This window comes from Neopelma chrysocephalum, unplaced genomic scaffold (genome assembly GCF_003984885.1).
Source record: "Neopelma chrysocephalum unplaced genomic scaffold, ASM398488v2 Primary Assembly neopelma1_101, whole genome shotgun sequence".
Taxonomy (NCBI): domain Eukaryota; kingdom Metazoa; phylum Chordata; class Aves; order Passeriformes; family Pipridae; genus Neopelma; species Neopelma chrysocephalum.
Genome location: NW_020897764.1, coordinates 1800891 through 1814919, shown reverse-complemented (window position 1 = coordinate 1814919; position 14029 = coordinate 1800891). Strand labels below are relative to the sequence as shown.

The 14029-nt window shown below is 40.9% G+C and overlaps 1 protein-coding gene across 9 annotated transcripts in view; it reads left to right on the top strand.

Annotated features, from left to right (window-relative positions):
• ADCYAP1R1 (ADCYAP receptor type I) overlaps window positions 1-14029 on the top strand; it is a 141809-nt gene that overhangs the window by 21973 nt on the left and 105807 nt on the right. For all 9 annotated transcript variants that reach the window (XM_027695500.1, XM_027695498.1, XM_027695497.1 and 6 more), the window contains one exon: window positions 11427-11591. In XM_027695500.1, the coding sequence (XP_027551301.1) occupies window positions 11541-11591 (51 nt within the window). In that variant the 5' untranslated portion in view covers window positions 11427-11540. The remainder of the gene's footprint in view (window positions 1-11426; window positions 11592-14029) is intronic.

Below are 14029 nucleotides of genomic sequence, written 5' to 3'. Positions count from 1 at the left end.
AAAGAAAGGAAGAAAGAAAGAAAAGGAAGAAAGAAAGAAAAGGAAGAAAGAAAGAAAGAAAGAAAGTAAGTCACACAATATTTTTTCTGGACTCATTTTTTTCTGTGTCAGACCAAAAGAAGGAGATTTGGACTGCCTTTTGTGTGAGTAGGGACTTCTTGAATCATAGAATTATTTGGGTTGGAAAATACCTCCAGGACCATTGAGTCCAACCATGAACTCAGTGCCACCCCGTTCACCACTGAACCCTGTCCTCAGGTACCACATCCACACACCTTTGGAACACCTCCAGGGATGGTGATTCCGCCCCTGCCCTGGGCAGCCTGTTGCAATGCCTGACCACCCTTTCACTGAAGACATTTTTCCTAATATCCAGTCTAAACCTCCCCAGTCACAACCTGGGGCCATTTCTCTGGTCCTGCCACTTACTACCTGGGAGTTCAGAGCTTTTCTGCTGAGGCCTGAACTCCTCCTCTCTGTCCACATGTCTCAGCTGCCATCACTGCCATCCTCCACCACCAAGAAAAGCTCTGGAACCTTCACAGCCTCCAGATTACTGGGAGCTGGAAGGGCCAAGAACACATTGCACTTTTCCTCCTTACAGAGACACGAGTTTACTCTGTGCTTTGAGGTGACTGGGTGGGATCCAGCTCCGAGTCAGAGCCCAGGTTGGGAACCTCTGACTATTAGCACTGCAAAAATCCACGTGTCAGAGGAATCAGTTTACAAAATATTCACATCCTCTCAAAATTCTAAGTGCTTTTTTACTATCCTCCTCTCTCTGGGAGGCATTTTCAGGGCTTTGTTCTGCTGAGAGTTCAGTTTTCTTCTAATTCCCAGCTTGTCCCAACACTGACTTTGATTTCAACTGCTTTTCTTCCTCCTTTTTTTTAATACTTCTGCTATTCTCAGGGCTATGCCTGCTCAACACAGACTCTCCTGAGCTAATCTAACTGTTTTCTGCTTTATTAGCTCTTGCTTTGCCAAGATGAGTAGCACTTTGTCCCAGAGCAAGGCAAAGCCATGTGCTGCTGAGGTGACTTGCTCATTATTCCTTCGCCGTGGATGGAGCTGAGAGAAAATAGCTTGGATAGAGATGTTTCACTTTTAGACAGCCAAATTTATGTGACTTGAATTTCCATCCCTGCTGCTGCAAGGACACGTGCTGTGGAAGGTCCTAATATTGTCCAAATGTAATGAGTTCATTAACCACAAGATGAAACACAGCTGGGGGAGCTCAGGCTGTAAGAGATGCAACAGAAAAGGAGGAAAATAGGAAAGGAGCATGGAGAAAAAAGAGGGAATTATGCAATTTCCTAGTGCCCATGCAGTGGCCTAGCTTTATCTTTCAATGTAGTACAGTGAAACTGTTAAAAAAAAAGCATTGTCATAAAAAAAGAGAAACAACAAAAAAAGGGATTTTCACCTCCATAAAGATGGAAGAGACAGGATTGTAGTGCCTGGTCTGTTGTGGGATACACTTCCTTGAGAATTGGACAATATGCACTTGGGGAATCACAATAACAGGGATATCTTTTTCTCTACCCACCAAAAAATTGAGAAACATATTGTTCTTTTTTTTTTTTAATCAAGATGGGCTGAAGTTTGGCCCATGAAAGCTTTCTAAGTTGTTGGTTAGAATTGTGGAGGAGGATGGTGGATATTCATCTGGGACACAGCACAGGTTGCCAACTCAGAATGCTCAGGGAAGTACGAGCTGTTGTATTCAGAATGCCTCTGACTTTGCCTTGGAAAATAAGGAATTATACATATGAGGCAAAGAAAGACAATTTGATCATCCTTTCAGATTACCTTGGCAATTTTCCCACACTTCCAAGCACTCTTTTCTCAATAGCAAGGTTATATCAGGTTGTTTTCTTCACACCATCACATATTTATTCATTTGGCATCAGGCAGCTGCTCGTTGTATTTCCCACCTTCCAAATGAACAGATAAATCCCTTTCACTGCTTATTTTATTACTTTTGTCCTGCTTTCAGACAGGAAGGGTAGACTTGTTTCCCAGGGGTGATAAGAGGTGGTTGTGCTATTGCTGGAGCTCAGAGACTGTGTCTTGACCCTGGGTCCATCACCAGCTCCAGGGACACTCCTCTGGAGTCTCCCTGTCCTAAATAGTTGAATGTCTTGTTAAAGATCCTCTTGGTGTTTCCTTACAGCTGAGAGCACCTTGCACAGAGACTGGCTTTTGTCTGGGGAGCAATGATAACTTGATCCCAAGATAATCAGTTCAGCACATCAAGAGACTTAATTAAAGGTGTTAAGGGTGGCACCACACTCCAGTAAATATAATATTTTGAGTTAAGGAGTTGGTTTGAAAGTACCACAGAAGTGCTGCTCTTGGGATGATCTTCAGAGACAATGGGAATAAAAGGCTGTGGTCCAGACCTGCATTTTTCTGCTCTTCCTTTTTCCTGTGCCTGTGATAGATGTTTGCTCAACATGTGCTGAGCAGGTTTAAAGCAGGGACTGATGGCCATGTTGATGGACATCTTAGAGTGCTGACAAGCTCCTTTGAATCATAAAAAACCAATATTTACACCTACAGCCAGGGCAGGAAACGCAGACCACCAATCAAGGGAAGCAAATCAATCAAGTAAGTCTTGCAAAACATTGATATGCCAGATAGAGAACACATTTTACTGGTTGTGGAGTAATGACTTTGAAGGGCCTTGCCAAGCAGCACTTAAAGCTCTGCTGGAACGGAGCAGTACCTCGTTACCTTTATGATCCCATATTAGTTTCATATTAGCTATGAAGCATCACATGTACTGCAGATGCTTCCAAAGGATAATTGATCTGCTGAGAAGGTGGAAAATTCTCATACAATTTTTGTTTTTTACTTTGCCTAATGCTTCCTAAATGTGTGGTAATTTGCAATTATTCCCCTGCAACTGAGTGTCCACGGCCTTCAGTCACAAAGTCGGGTCGTTTCACCAGGTCTCTGGGGACACCAACAACATAAGGGCACAATAAATCTGACAGATAAGTGAACAGGGAAAATAATGTCAATCAAAGCAAGGATTTTATCGGTGATGTTATGTGGGAAACCTGCCAAGAATAGCAATCCTGTGCCCAGGGAGTTATGTATTGTATTCCATAGTTTCTGCTCTTGTGAGTCTGTAGCTGCTGTAGTTGCAAAGATAAGCTAGAAAATCTTGACCTCTGGATGATTGATCCACTCGTGTCCATCTGAATTTTCAGAGAGCCTGAAGGAACAGTTCCAACAGACATTCAATGTCAAAATACTCAGATATTCAAAATCTAGATGTCATTAACCTTCAATGTTTCATCACAGCTGCATGGGTGAAGCAGGAAAATAAGAGGGAGAGGAGTTGTTATATCATGATGATTTTTATTACTTATAAAAGTCGGGCATTTTCACTGGAGTTTGTTTTGAAAAAGTGAAGTGTTGTTTAGTTTTATACACTATGTCCCAGAAGAGCACAAAGTTTCAGAGCTCAGGAAAGTCTGGGCATTATGATGGGATAGGATATAGTGGATTTGGACTTTCAAACAGTTTCTTAATCTGCCTTTACTAAAGAAAGATTCTACCTTGAGGAAAAGCAGGCATCAGCTGAGATCACAAGAGCTGAGTGGGCCAAGCATGACAGATTTACCTTAATTTAAAAAGCTTCCACACCTACTGGCTTAGGGCAGCTTGTTGTGTGTGCTCTGCGACTGGTGGTGACTGCAATGAAAGAGCTTGAATGTAAAACTAAACCAAAATTCAACTTTATAACCATGAATTTGATGGGAACCAAGAGGTACATGTGTATTTACTGGGTATCAGCTGTGGCATAAGTAGTTTGTAAGCTGTAAAATTTTTTGTGTGTGTCTAACCCCTAAACAAAGACAAAACAGAAGATCAGGAGTATGTGATTCTTCCTCCAAAATAATGGTGAGCGCCAGAAGAAGCTGCACCAGCCCAGTCTTAGGTAAGGTCTGAAAATGAACAATATGATAGCAAAATTTGCAGATAATCAAGAAATTATTCAGATCTTCAGAAAGTGCAAATTTGGGTATCTTTCTTGAATTGGCTGAGCAACACTTATTAAAATCTGTTTTAGAATAGTTTTAGATTTTTTTCTTTTGAGATGCTAGGAAAATTCTATAAAGTTAGGAAATAGGAAATACAAGAGCTATCAGGTTAAACAGAAGTGATTAGGAGTGTACTTTGCAAGGAGAAATTATAGTGCTCTTACATCTTCAGGGAATTTCAATTTAATTGAAACCACTCAAAAGAAAATAAAAAAAACCTATTCCACCAAAATTGTAGTTGGGGACAGCTGAAGTAAAATATACATATGAGTTACTAGGCTGTGTTAAAAGGAATAAAGATAGTACTGAAAATGGGAAAAGGCTGTGACAAAGAGGAAAGTCAGAGCTCTGTTTTACTCACACTAATGCTTTGGTGTCTTAAACTTTGGGAATGGAATTTTCTTTGTTTGCCCTCATCAGCCTGAGTAGACAGAGGGGGAAAAAAATTACTGTTTCAGAGAAGTAATTCACTTTGTCCAAAATTAGACATGGAATCATAGAATAGTCTGAGTTAGGACCTTTTAAAGGTCATTTAATCCAGCCCCCTGCCATGGGCAGGGACACCTTCCACTAGACCAGGTTGCTCAGATCCAACCTGGTCTTAAGGAATCCAGCTTGAGGGTATAGAAATTGCTCCCTGAGGATCCATCTTCTCCACTGACTGGAAAGAGAGCCTGGGTAGACTGGACTGAACTATAAAGCTCTGACATTTGGATGTGGCAATGCTGTTTAATGTCCTCACTAATGACCTGGATAATGGGACAGGGGACTCCTCCAGGAAGGCTGAAGGTTACACAGGTTAAAGAGCACTGGTTGATAGACCAAGTGGTTGGGTTTGCTGTTATCCAGAGGGAACTGGAAAGGCTTGAGAAACAGGGAGAGAGGAACCTCAAGAAGTTCAAGAAGGAGACACACAAAGCCCTGCACTGGGAGAGGAAGAATCCTGTGCACAAGGGCAGGCTGGGGATCAGCTGACTGGAAAGCACCTTTACAGAGAAGGACCTGGGTGGACATGAAGTGGCTCCTGAGCCAGCAAAGTGTCCTTGCAGCCGTGAAGTCCAAAAGCATCATCAACTGCACGAGGAAAAGCGTTGGCAGCATCTCAAGGGATGTCCTCTCTCTCAGCCCTGGGGAGACACATCTGGAGCTCCACGTCCAGGGCTGGGCTGCTGAGGACACAAACACACTGCAGGGAGCCCTGGGAAGAGCCACAAAGATGGATAAGGAATTACAAGGAGAGACTGAGGGACCTATGTCTGTTTAGACTAGAGAAGAGAAGATTTGAGGTATCTCAGTGTGTAGGAATATTTGATGGAAGGATGTAAAGGAAGCAAACTCAGGCTCCTCTCAATGCTGAAAAGAGGTGAAAAGCACACATAGATATACTATAAATAACACAAAATACACAAGTACAGGTTGTGCAGAGTCTCAACATTTGGAGATATTCAGAAATTGGTTGAAAATGGGTTTTGAATAACCTGTTACCCACCGTAGCTGACCCTGCTTTGAGCAGGGAAGTTGGACTGGACAATCTCCAGAGGTCCTTCCAACCCCCAGTTCTGTGAATACCTTTATCAGTTATTCTTCTTGCAAAACCACACTGCTTTGATTTCTTTCCCACACAAATCCTCGTGGAAGTAAATGAAGTTGATAATCCTACTTTCTGTAAAAATATTTTAACACTAAGGCTTGATTTGCATAGGGGAGTCACAACACCTGCAATTTACCATTTCCTACTTTAATCACACTTTTATCTTCATTTTTAGAAGGGGAGTTGCAGTGAAATTCACAGGTGTTTTCTGAATTTTATGCAAGGAAAAAAATCAAAAAGCTATTCCTCCAGATAGAAAAAGGATTACTGCTGAGACACTTGGTTCATCATTAACACTGAAATGCTTAAGCCAGGCAGCAGCTGAATATATTTCTTTCAACTATTATTTCTGTGTTAAATTGCCACTGGCATTGGATCAGCTCCCTTTTAAGTTTCCTAAAGTCAAAAGCAATAATTTTCCTGAGCAGTGGAAACACTGGATATTAGGAGAGTCTGCCTGAATGAATCATTTGTTAATGGCTGGTTTTCAGGTATGATCCCCACATCAGTTCATTAGAACCATGGCTGGGTGTCCTACAGCTTCCATTCATCCTTGTGGACTATCCTGGGAAAAAAATCCAGCTTGTTGGTTGACAACTATTTCAGGAAAAGAGTTTTTTTCTGCCTGAGACCCTTGAAACATTCACATGCAGCTGAAAAGGGTTTTGTCCCTTGTAGCAGGGGACAAAATCCACCTCTTGGACCTCCTAATATAATTAGTCTTTGAATCCTGTTTTTTCACTGACAACAGACATGAGCAATGGAAACAAGGACTTGGGGGACTTTTCCAGTTAAACATGTAAGGGGGCCATAAATGTCCTCTTGGTTTTTAAAAGAAAGTGGAGTCAGATGCTCAGATGCTGTGGTGCATGAAGAAACTTTAATTTCAGTGAATTCACTAATTAAGTAAATGAAAACAACCCAAACTATTTAAACTCTGAGAAATAGTAAGTGCTCTATTAAAGGTAGTGGAAAGACCACGATGTTCTTTTTCTCTGCCTTGACAGGATTGCTCTTTATGGACTACTTTCCATGGGAAACTTCAGAGTTCTTGCTGTCTGGTATTCAGTTAAAGCTTCTTTTAGCTTTTCTGTTGCCTTAAGTGTATCAGCATTAATTTATTGACACCCTAAACAACCAAATTCCTTCTCAAGCCTTTGTGGAGTGTCAAACTTTGCTGTTTTGTGTTTCATCTTGCTGATCCACATGCTTCAGAAGAGACTGGAGGTGGGATCATTCTGGCCAAATTTAGGTCTCCACAATGTGGATGTCAAGAATTGCTTTACACTCCGGGGGAGAGAAGTCGAAAGTTGAAAGTAGACAGTTAAAATAGGTCAGACAAAATGCTTTCTTCATATGTCTCCTTCTCTCTGTTGACTCTATAAAGAGACTTGACAATGAGCTCATGTGTCTCCTGGGTTTCTAAAATTAGGTGACGTGTCCCAGGTCACTGAAGGGTTGATTTCCCAGCTCTGCTTGTTGCTGGCAAGTGTCTCTCAGTTGACATGAGGAAGGTGCCCCGTGCCCAGTGCACCACATTATGTAGCTGGCTTGCTACATTTGGGAAGTTTTAGGAGGGAAATAATAAAATGCACTGGGTTTCACACCTTTTATTGAAAGCCTGAAGAACACAGATAAAGAATCAGTTGCATAATGGAAGGTGTTCCAGCCCTGTGATAACTCAGGAGAGTCACCGAGTTGATCAGAGGGCTGGAACACCTCTCCTGTGACTACAGGCTGAAAGAGTTGGGACTGCTCATCCTGGAGAAGGGAAGGCTCTGGGGAGACCTGAGAGCACCTTCCAGTGCCTAGAGGGGGCTTACAGAGGAGCTGGAGAGGGACTTTTCACAAGGGCATTGAGTGAAAGTCCAAGGGGAAATGGCCTTAAGCAGAAGGAGGGCAGATTGAGATTAGATTTTAGGAATAAATTCTTCCCTGTGAGGGTGGGGAGGCCCTGGCACAGGTTGCCCAGAGAAGCTGTGGCTGCCCCATCCCTGCAAGTGTCCAAGGCCAGGTTGGACAGGGCTTGGAGCAACCTGGGCTAGTGGAAGGTGTCCCTGCCCATGGCAGGGGGTGGAATGACGTAATGTTTAAGGTCTCTTCCAACCCAAACCATTTGATGATTTTGATAATTAACCTGTTCATATATAAGCTAAAATGACCATTTATCAAACCCTGTGCCATAAAGAGTTCTGGAGTTCTATTTCCTGGGGAGAAAATGGGAATGACAAGGGAGTGTTCTGTGGGCCAGACCAACTGGTGACATCTGGTGTATTCCCCTCAGCACCTTCTCACTTTTGCACCCAGCAGTTTTCCACCCATGTTTATTCTTCCTGGGGAAATGTTCTTCATGTCTTAAGGAAGTACTGGAATAACTGTGAATGCAGTGGTTGACTTTTCTGAAATATATTCATTCTGCAAAAGCTCCACTGATGCTGCACGTTGTCAAAACCTTTCTGACTTCCACACTTGTGTAGTACCTTGGTCATGGTGCAGGAAAAGGATGTGGTGGGAGGCCCTGAGTAGACACTGAAGGGAGATGAATTAAGTGCTAAATTACCATTTGATCATCAGTAGTCTAAGCCATTGTGGGTCAGCTTTGCAGTGTATTGGTTTCCTTTCAAACCACTGGCACACATCCTGGAGGACCACAAAAAGGAGCCCAGACCAGATGTTTTATTTTGGGTGAGCTCTCAATAACAGCTCACAACTGCCTTATAAAGTCACTCAAAATCCTCTTTCATTCATCCAACATGACGCTGTGTAACAGTTTTACTCATTGTTTGATATGGTGACTTTTTATGCTTTTAAGGAGTGATTTATTACGTTTTTTATGCCTCCCTGGCAGTAGACACATCACACTTGGAAAGGACCCACTATCTGGTTCTGTTGATGAGTGACATCAGGTTGTGCACTTGACACTTGTGGGCTTCTCATGGAGCAATTGTCCTCACCAGCCTCCAGAGTCCGTTTTTAGACAGGGGAAAGAAATGGGCACTTGCACCAGAACAGGTTTTGCCAGAGCTTTTCCAACCTGCCCTTGAACCATCCAGGATACTTCCATAAAGAATCTACAGTAGTGTTTACAGTGGATAAATGAATTCACCTTCATAGGTGACGAATTATTTTCTTAAGTTGTTAGTTGACCAAAACAAGGCTTTTTGTTTTTTAAACATTCTTCTTTCTGTATTTCAGCCATGCTTGAAATAATCCCCTGAAGCCCATTCCATTTTAGTAACAATCAACTGATTTTCAGATTCCCAGACACTTCAAAAGCCCTTCTGTTTCACCAGAGATAACTGAAGATTATTTTAGGGAACTGTATATCCATAACCGAAAGGTGTGTTGGCTGCTCTGACTTCACTAATTTTAATTACAGTGGCAGAAGCAGCTAAAACAGCAACATGAAGCATCAGTATCTCTAATTTCCTAATGGAATTACAGGATTTGGCTACCAGTGGCATCAGAAGAAAATATGATAATTCAAGCTTCCCTTCCAAATCCTATATTAATATATTTAATTATTTTTCTCAATACTGAATGGTAATGCTTTATCAACATTGCCTGTATTTTTAAATAAGTGTGTTTTTCTAGTAAAACATAGCTGATAGTACCTGTCTGGGAGATAACTAGGCTTTAATTGGTAATAGAGATAACTAGGATCTAACTGGTAATACAGATAACTAGGCTTTAATTAGTAATAGAGATAATTAGCCTTTAATTGGTAATAGGTGGACTGTGCATGTATCTATATCATGCACGTTGGGAATTGCTAAATAATAAACACAGGTTCTGCTGCAGGTTCAGGTCATAAGTTCACAGAACTGGGAGTTGTTATTACCTAATAAACACTTGAGCCTCTGTGGATGACATGAAGGCCTCAGCCCAGCGTTTGATGCAGGTTTCCATGACTACCTTGAAGGGAAAAAAATGAAGTAGATTCTTTTATTTTTCCCTGCAATATGTGAAAGGAAAGCAGTGAAATGGTTTGCAGATGTTCCTGTTGTCTCTTTTAGAAGTTCCTCTGAAACTCAGAGGAAACAGGAGGCGGAAAACATCTTTGCTTTTTAAACCTGGTGAACGCCGGGTTAAAGTAGAACTGGGTCTCCAAAAAATGGAAGGAGTGGATCCTAAAGGTTCCCACCTTCACCCACGGGTATTTGTCCACCTTTAGTCAGGCATCTCCCACCCTTCCATTGCATTTAAAGAATTTAAATAATTCAAATTTCTGATGCATTACGGCGACAGAATGCAAGGACATGATTCAACCTCCCCATCCCTCTCCGGCCTTCCTGGACTGACCTGCACACATTAGTGAAAATGATGAAGAAATAATTTCAAATCCAACGTCTGCTGATGCTTCTGTCTGGTTTTCTCTTGCCTGTGTTAATGGAGTGACTTTCTTTTTCCAATCCTCACGGCTGAATGTCACCACGGATGTTTGCTGTCCTCCTCAGCTCAGATCTTATCAGTCCTTCATTATTTGATAAACCATCAGAAACACAGCTCAGTAATTAAATTCAGTGCCAGAACAGAACAGGAGTGACTGATCAAGTGAGGATGGAGGAAAACAGATCAGTTTAGAGTGAATTTTATGAACCATTGTTCTCCAAAAATTTTAGGGAGAGATTAATTTTCCGTTTTTATTTTTTAATTGAAAGACTCTCTCCTTTCTAAATGCTTATGTCCTGGCAGTATGTCCCAGTCAGTATAAAAATTGAGTGTCCTTTGATTGTAAAAGTTCTTTTACAGCTCAGTTCTTTACAAATCAAAGCAGGATAATGAAAAAAATAAATCCAAATCTTGAAACACCTTCCCCTTCGCTTCACCCTTCTTTTTTGATTGATTTTGACTCCCGAATCCAATACAAGGGGATCCACCTGAGGTGAGGGACAACTGTGGAAAGAAAGAGAATGACTATGAGAGTTTATCTCCATGCTAAAAACCTGACTGTAGGTGAAATGAGGCTGCTGTGTCACCAAGGGATCAGGATTTGAAGGAGGATTGTGTTTTAAATGAGGTTTGGATCCAACCAGAGTCTGAAACAGAGAGGTTGTTTTGAATGAGAAACTGTTTGAGAAATCTTTGTGATTGGGAATTTTTAAGCTCTGGGTTATGGCAGGAGGGGCAAGGACAGAACTAATGTCGGGTTTGGAATTCTGTTGATGTCCTGACCACCTGCTCAGCTCCTTGGCAGAGACCAAGCAATGAAGTTATAAGTCAATGTCTTATGGATTAATCTTTACCCCAAGACTACAATTCATTCCTCTGCACCTCTATTTCTGAGTTCTCAAAGAGCTGTGGGGTTTTAGCAACTCTGGTCATGGATTTTGTCACCTGGACAAATGATCTCCGGAAGTAAATCATCATGTCATCCACACTCCTAAAAAGCCCCCAGACAGTTGGGCTTTTAAGAGACTGCTGAAAATCATGCAGAGTGAATCACAGCTTCAGAAATTAAACAGGCAGGTCCTTTTTCTGGCTCAAAACAATCCATCCTACCTTCTCCTTTGGGTACGGTTTAGATCTTTGCATCTACAGAGCCTGTTCCAGTAGTTTCTTTGAGACAAGTTATTGATCACACAGATTTTGGATGTCCTTTGGCTTTAAATTAGGTGTCCAAAACCATCTATAACAGCTGCAATGCAGACAGGGATGGTTGATCTCTAATATGTGCAACTCAGAGCTCAAGTATTGTGTTCTCTGTTTTCAGTCCATCTCTTTTTCATTCTCTTCATGGTTTCCATATGTTTAATACTTTTCCTCTTTCATTGCAGAGATCTGAGCCTTGAGGTGAGGACCTCGACCAGAATACCTGCAGAGAGCCTGTGCTTCAGCCCTAATCACAGTGTTAACGAGAAAAACTTGACTCAAGTTAATTAGGAGAGAAGATGGCCTTCACCAGGAAGATCTGCCTCTTCACTCTCATATTGCTTCCCATGGTAAGGAAAAAATGTTTTTATTTGTATTGTTCTGATGTAAATACATGTTCTGATAGCCAGGAGTGAAGAAGCTCCTGCTGACACCAATTCTGGCTTTTTCTATGGGGGTTTTTCCTATGTTGGGTTAAGGCTTTTCCAACCTCCCTTGTTAATGCAATAGGACTGTGGTCATCCTGAGAAGGGCAAGTACATTCCTTAAGGGCAGTTGTTCACTGTTTTTCTCCAAGATTAAAAATAAAATAAAGTAATAATTAGAAAGAATGGGGCTTCCTTTTCAAATCCATGGGCTTAAGAGTATTTTTTTCCTGACAGAGGGGATAAAATTAGAGATTCCTATCAGCCCTGTGAAACCTAAACCTTGAGATGTTTCAGGCAGTGCTTTTGGATGCCTCCATTTTCAGAGGGCTGATTTTAAGTAACAATACAAATGGCCCTCCTCTAAAGATACTAAAAGCATTCAAAGTCATTTATCATGTTTCTGAAGATATTCAACTCTTTCAGAAGATGACAGGGATTAATTTTTTCCCAGAAGTCTTTACTTACTGAGTAACTTGCTGTTCCATTAATACCTCAGTCCTAACACGTCTGGGGATTGTAAGTGTTCCTCTCCATTGCCCCCCTACACATTGTGGTTGTATCTGACCTCACATAACAACCATAAAAACACTGAATAAAGATGTTTTTTTCTCCCTTTGTAGCTGTGAGGAACAGCACATAACCCTTATAATGAACTCATCTTGCATTTCAACTCGGTTCTTTGCTAGACCATTGATCATAAATGTGCTTTTCATCACTTCTCAAAAAACTCTGCTCAGAGGGATCCTGTGACAAATAGCACCAAGATTCAAATCCTCCATCTCATTTTTAATAATAACCTTCCACAATTTCCATCTAAGTGCCTTAAAATTGCTTCATATACAGATCTCTCATGTTATTGCACTTTATTAGTCAGGTATTTGAAAGCATTCTTGACAATTATCTTATTTTATTTTTAATTAACAACAATTTATTATGGTAGTGATGTGACCAGAGCATCTTTTAGGAGTTTTTGCAGAGTTTCCTGCTCGTGTGTATCCATTGTGTGACCTCTCTTTTACAATGTCACCATACAGGGCTTGTCTTTACTTTGGCACACAAAAATACACTTTTTTTACTTTTGAGGTCATATTTAAGTCGAATCTATTTAACTGAAAATCTGAAATGTAACATAATTCAGCTAAATTCTGTATAACAGGGTTGGAACAGGTAGTATACTAGTGTTCATCCAAATAATATAATTCCCATATGAAAATCCTGACTATAAAAAATGACTGAAATTCAGATGCTGGTTTGTGTTTGGTTTTTTTTTTTAACATACATCAGATTATTTAAACACACCTTGTTGCTTCTGGTTTGAGCCCCAGAAATAACAACTGTCCTGTCTCAGTCTCTCAAGAGTTCCCATCTCACAGCTAAACCTGGCACAGCCTCAGTGTTTCCTCCCATGTAAGTGCTGGTGAGATGCATCCTGCACTGGGAGAAACTGGAAAGTTGAATTCCTGGGTTTCCCAAGCGTGTTTTTCAGACTGGAACAAAATTACTCAAACAGTCACGTGAATGGAAAAGCAAAAGAAATTTTTGTTTAAGGATCAGTGACTTTGAATGTTTCAAGATTTTCGTTGCCCAGCTTGAGACAGCCAAAAGGTGTCTTCCTATTTAGAGGGAAGCAGTTTTTAATTAAGGGAAATAAATGAACATATCTCCAGAGCTTTCCTAGGCACGACCTTCCTGGCAGCTGTAGAAGGACAGCAAGTTTCCAATTGTTAACGTTTCAGGACATAGCTGTGGTTGCTGAGCTGGATAATTAGTGATCAGCTCCAGCTTTTGGAAAGAACAGTTCTTTAATGAAATACTGTGGAGCAAATCGGAGTTAATGAGAAGAAATGTGCTTTTATATGTGTGGTGTGTCTGCAGTGTTTATGATCTTATTTATATGATTTTTTGCAGGAATCCAGACACTAAAGTTAAGCTTTTAACACACATGAATTTGCAGCTTTGCACACACATTTCTTGGTCAGACTTAAGCCAGTGACAGAGATTGCACCATAATTTGTGTGCAAAATCATGCAATTAGTAATTCCCTACATTTCTTTTGACAGACCAAATTTCAGGAATGATATAATGTTATTTATGATTCTTCCCTTGCTGTGGCTCTTTTGCAATGCTTGTGGCAACATATTTCTCTCCACTGGGATGCTCATTTTCTCTTCAAACCACCTCTAATATGCTGTGCCAATGAACTCAAATTGGTACTTTCCTGTCATGCAGATTTTCAGATTTTCTACCAAGGGAGTGGACGTGAATTTAAAAAAAAAAAAATTAGAATAAATTTGAATAGAATAAATTTGAATGTCATCCTAACCCTCAGAAAGTTCCTGAAAATAGCTTCTCTTATATTG